The following is a 3,855-nucleotide window of genomic DNA, read 5'->3' on the forward strand; positions in this document are numbered from 1 at the left end:
CTTCCTCCTGCCCGTCCTTCCATTGAAAGATAAACACACGTGCAACTTCCATATTCTATTTTCTGACTCCACAACGCTCCAATGTTTCTCGCACCACCGAGCCTCGCATTTAAGGAGCTCCACAGCGCCAACATCCCACATAACCAGGCACTTTTAAATGCCCTCGCCGACGATGCAATACCTGCTCCTAAATCAACAATACTATCTTCACTGGCCCTAAGACAGGATATCATATTTCTAAGAACTTCTGTTGCTCACCGTCTAACTTTATATACTTCAATATATGCAAACATTGAGGTGTCCTTTACAGAGGGGACACCAGGCAACGATTTGCTGATCGCTTTTGGGAGCATATTCGAACATACTACTACATATGCTTAAACAACCTGTCTTCATCCTGTTAACCACCACAGACCATTCCATCGCTCACTTATCAGTGCGCAGCATTGCTCCACACGATGGCTCAACGTTCTCAAGTAAACGGAGAGAACGACATTCCATATTCAAACTTGGCACCATGTCACCGTCAGCATTAAATGAACGTTTTTCCTTCGACTCCTACATCAGATCTCAATTCCTTAAATCCTTTCTTATCCTTTCACTCCCTTGTCTCTTCATCTTTTCCTTTCATCTCACTCTCAACTTCGCCTGTTTCTCCTCATTCCATTACACTGTTCCTACCACTTCTTGTTCACGTATGAAGTTCACGTGCGTTCCTTTTTATTTGCAGTCAAATTTTAACATACTTATCAATCTGTCAGCGCTCAAGCCAGGAGTCAGGCGGGCCATTGAATGGTTCAACTATTATTTTAAAATTTTAACCATTTCTTGATTTCCGTCGATGTATAAAATATTATAGCAGGTAGTATAAAATTCTAGTAACAAAAAATCATAAAGTTCATAAGTAGAATAGAAAATCTGAGCAAGTTTCAGTATCTTGCTATATAAAAGTATACATTAAGAGTAGTAGAATTTGGTAGATTGTTATTTCATTGTTTATTGTGCAGCGATGAATAGCAGAGAGGTCTGAAATGAGATGAAAATTGCTGACCTACCTCAACCAGCTTACCAAATATCATGTTATGTCTCTCTTTTGTTATCTTATGTCTTACTTTGTATATTTCTAGCTTCTTGGAGGAATCTATTCGATGGTTGTTCGCTAATTCTAAAATAAAGAAGGCTAAAAGAGTTATTAAAACGGCAGCTAAACAAAACAGAGTTGACTTTGAACGTATCTGGAACATAGCTTTGAAAGAAATGTCACTACGTGAAGTATCCGGTCATGTGAATGAGAACTTTTGTAATAGCCGAGGTAGCGATCCCAAAGTTACGACAGATGATACAACACTTAAACACACAGGCACCTGCGTTGGAAAAGAAGTTACAAAGCCCGTGCCCTCGTTGATATCAAGCAAGAACGAAGAATCAAAGTTTGTCCTGATGATGGTTATTTTTAAATCAGCCTACCTAAGGAAAGTTACTCTAGCCATTTGCTTTTGCTGGTAAGAACAAATAACCGATACTTTTTTTTGGAAGCTTCAATTAAATAAAGAAAATATACATATTTCAGTTATGTTCTAATGTGTTTAAACCAACACGATCGATTCCTATCCTCTCTGCTACGATAATTTAGATAACTAAGATAGTTTCTGTCATTACTAGCCAGGACCATATGCAACGTGGTTTGGTCTTTGTTGTACGCTCACCAAAAGAGATGCTTATTGACGGTGAGGCCTAGCATCTGTAAATGTCTGTGTTGGATTGAAACAAATAACGGAGTCCAACCATGTTAAACTTCCCTGGTACCTATTCACTGGGTGCTATCTGTATGAAGTTTGGCAATATAAAGCAGAACCCAGAAACACAAGAAAACTTTGCATGTAGATGTGAATAACAACTCATTAAACTAATACAGGCATACCACAATTTCGGTCGTTAATTCGTTCCAAGGCATGCGACTTAACTGACAAACTACGTAACACGAAAATAATAGTTTAGAAAATCTATTACCTTATATCTGTTTTAATAAATAGTTTGTACATATTTTCACAAGTATTTTATCTGATTTTCCATTTCAGTATTGGTTTTTAGATGGTGCTTTTGTTTAAAGTTTGGATAAATTGAGTTGGATAAATCGACTGAAGTTTATTTTAATTTCAGTAAAAACGACGTCAAGTCAAAAAGATTTAACAGAAAACGGCATATTTTGTTTCATCAGTCAACTTTCCGATGAAACGTTCAGGGCTTCGCCTCGAACATGACGCTTTTCTGTCGTACAGTTAAAGTCAATTTTTTAACAACTGACTGCACTCTAGAATAGTATGTTATTCCGGCCTTAGTAGTAGTGATAAGTGAAAAATAAATAAGAAACCATTTACTCTATTGTGTATGAAGGCGCATGGCTCAGCGATTAAAACGTCGGCATGCAACCATGAAGCAGTGAGTTCGATTCCTGAACTAGGCTGTATATTGTGTTCTTGAACCATACACTTTATTTCACGTTGCTCCAGTTCAATCAGCTGTAGAAACGAACTGCGACGTCACTGGCACCAAGGTGTAACGGCCTTTGTTTTTTACCTTGGATAACATTGGTGTTGTGAGAGCATAGGATGTGTATGCATGGGAAACTGCTGGTCTTCCACAAACAATCTTGCTCCGACTTGTGCCTCGGAGGGGAACTTTCTCGGTGCAATACTATGGTTATTCATGATCAAAGAGGATCTTTTACTTTATAGTATATCATCTAGAAACATATTCGAACATTCCGAACATTCTGGACAATTAAATTTAGGTGTCTTAAAGTAGCATCTGAACAAGAAATGAACTCTCAGTTTTAATTCTACTTAGGAGCTTTTACTTTTGATTTTGCTGTTTAATCTCTCAACCCTTCAGTAATCCATAGTTTATTTTATAATTTTTTCACTGAGTCCCAGCTCTCATAAGACCAGTTACCTAGTTTCCATGGCGCATAAGTGACCACAACATTCCACCCGAACTGGGCGCCAGTTCGTTAACAGTTTCCTGAGGGAAGGAGGCAAGTTGATTACATGGGCCCCAGTGGATAACTGGTACTTTATTTTATCGACCACGAAAAGATGAAAAGTAAAACTGAACACGGCGGGATTTGAACTCAGAATGTAAAGATCGGGAAGAAACGCCGCTAAGAATTTTGACCGACGTAAAACGATTCTGCCAGTTCGCCGCTTTATTGTATGTTTACTTCGTTCCTATTCATATTATATGTATTTTGTAGATAGTCGTCTAGCGGAATTAAAATAGAGTAACCGTAGCCAGTACATTGTGCTTTAATTACTGCAGGTATTCATTTCATTTCTTTTGTGAGTTATAATTGGACTCAGCAGCAACGTTTGAAATGATTAATGCACATGTAATCGAAAATATTCTCTGGTCTATCAGAAAAAGAGAAAATAAAATAGACAATATCAGAGGAGCAGAACGTAGAGCAGAGTTCATACATGATACAACTCTGCGTTTCCATCTAGGGATCTTTTCGGTTTGACCGGCAGTTTTTTCTAGTGGTGTCATATGAAATTGTCACCCATAATTATGACTCTAGTATCGATCTATTGCATTTCAATCTGTTTTAAGGTTAGGGTTAGGGGTGGGAGGAAGGGTATCTTTTTTTCTTCAGAAATGTAAATAAACCAAATCTGTTTCTTAAACGAGGGACATATTCATACGGCACAGAATGCTTTTTAACTCAATAGACGTCATTGATTGGTTGAAATTGAAAAACTGAAGAAAAAGAACAACAAATATCTTACAAACTATAGAATTTTCTCAATGAAGCCAAAAGAAAAAGATGTTTTATAAACACATTCTACCAGTATACGA

The 3,855-nt window shown here is 37.5% G+C and overlaps 1 protein-coding gene across 1 annotated transcript in view; it reads left to right on the forward strand.

Moving 5' to 3' along the window:
* LOC118765396 (solute carrier family 22 member 8-like) overlaps positions 1–1,985 on the forward strand; it is a 22,192-nt gene extending 20,207 nt beyond the window's left edge. Inside the window, exons 5-6 of the mRNA XM_036507384.1 lie at positions 1,128–1,502; positions 1,663–1,985. Of these exons, the coding sequence (XP_036363277.1) occupies positions 1,128–1,502; positions 1,663–1,738 (451 nt within the window). The 3' untranslated portion in view covers positions 1,739–1,985. The remainder of the gene's footprint in view (positions 1–1,127; positions 1,503–1,662) is intronic.
* Positions 1,986–3,855: the final 1,870 nt, after the last annotated feature.

This window comes from Octopus sinensis, linkage group LG11 (genome assembly GCF_006345805.1).
Source record: "Octopus sinensis linkage group LG11, ASM634580v1, whole genome shotgun sequence".
Classification (NCBI taxonomy): Eukaryota; Metazoa; Mollusca; class Cephalopoda; order Octopoda; family Octopodidae; genus Octopus; species Octopus sinensis.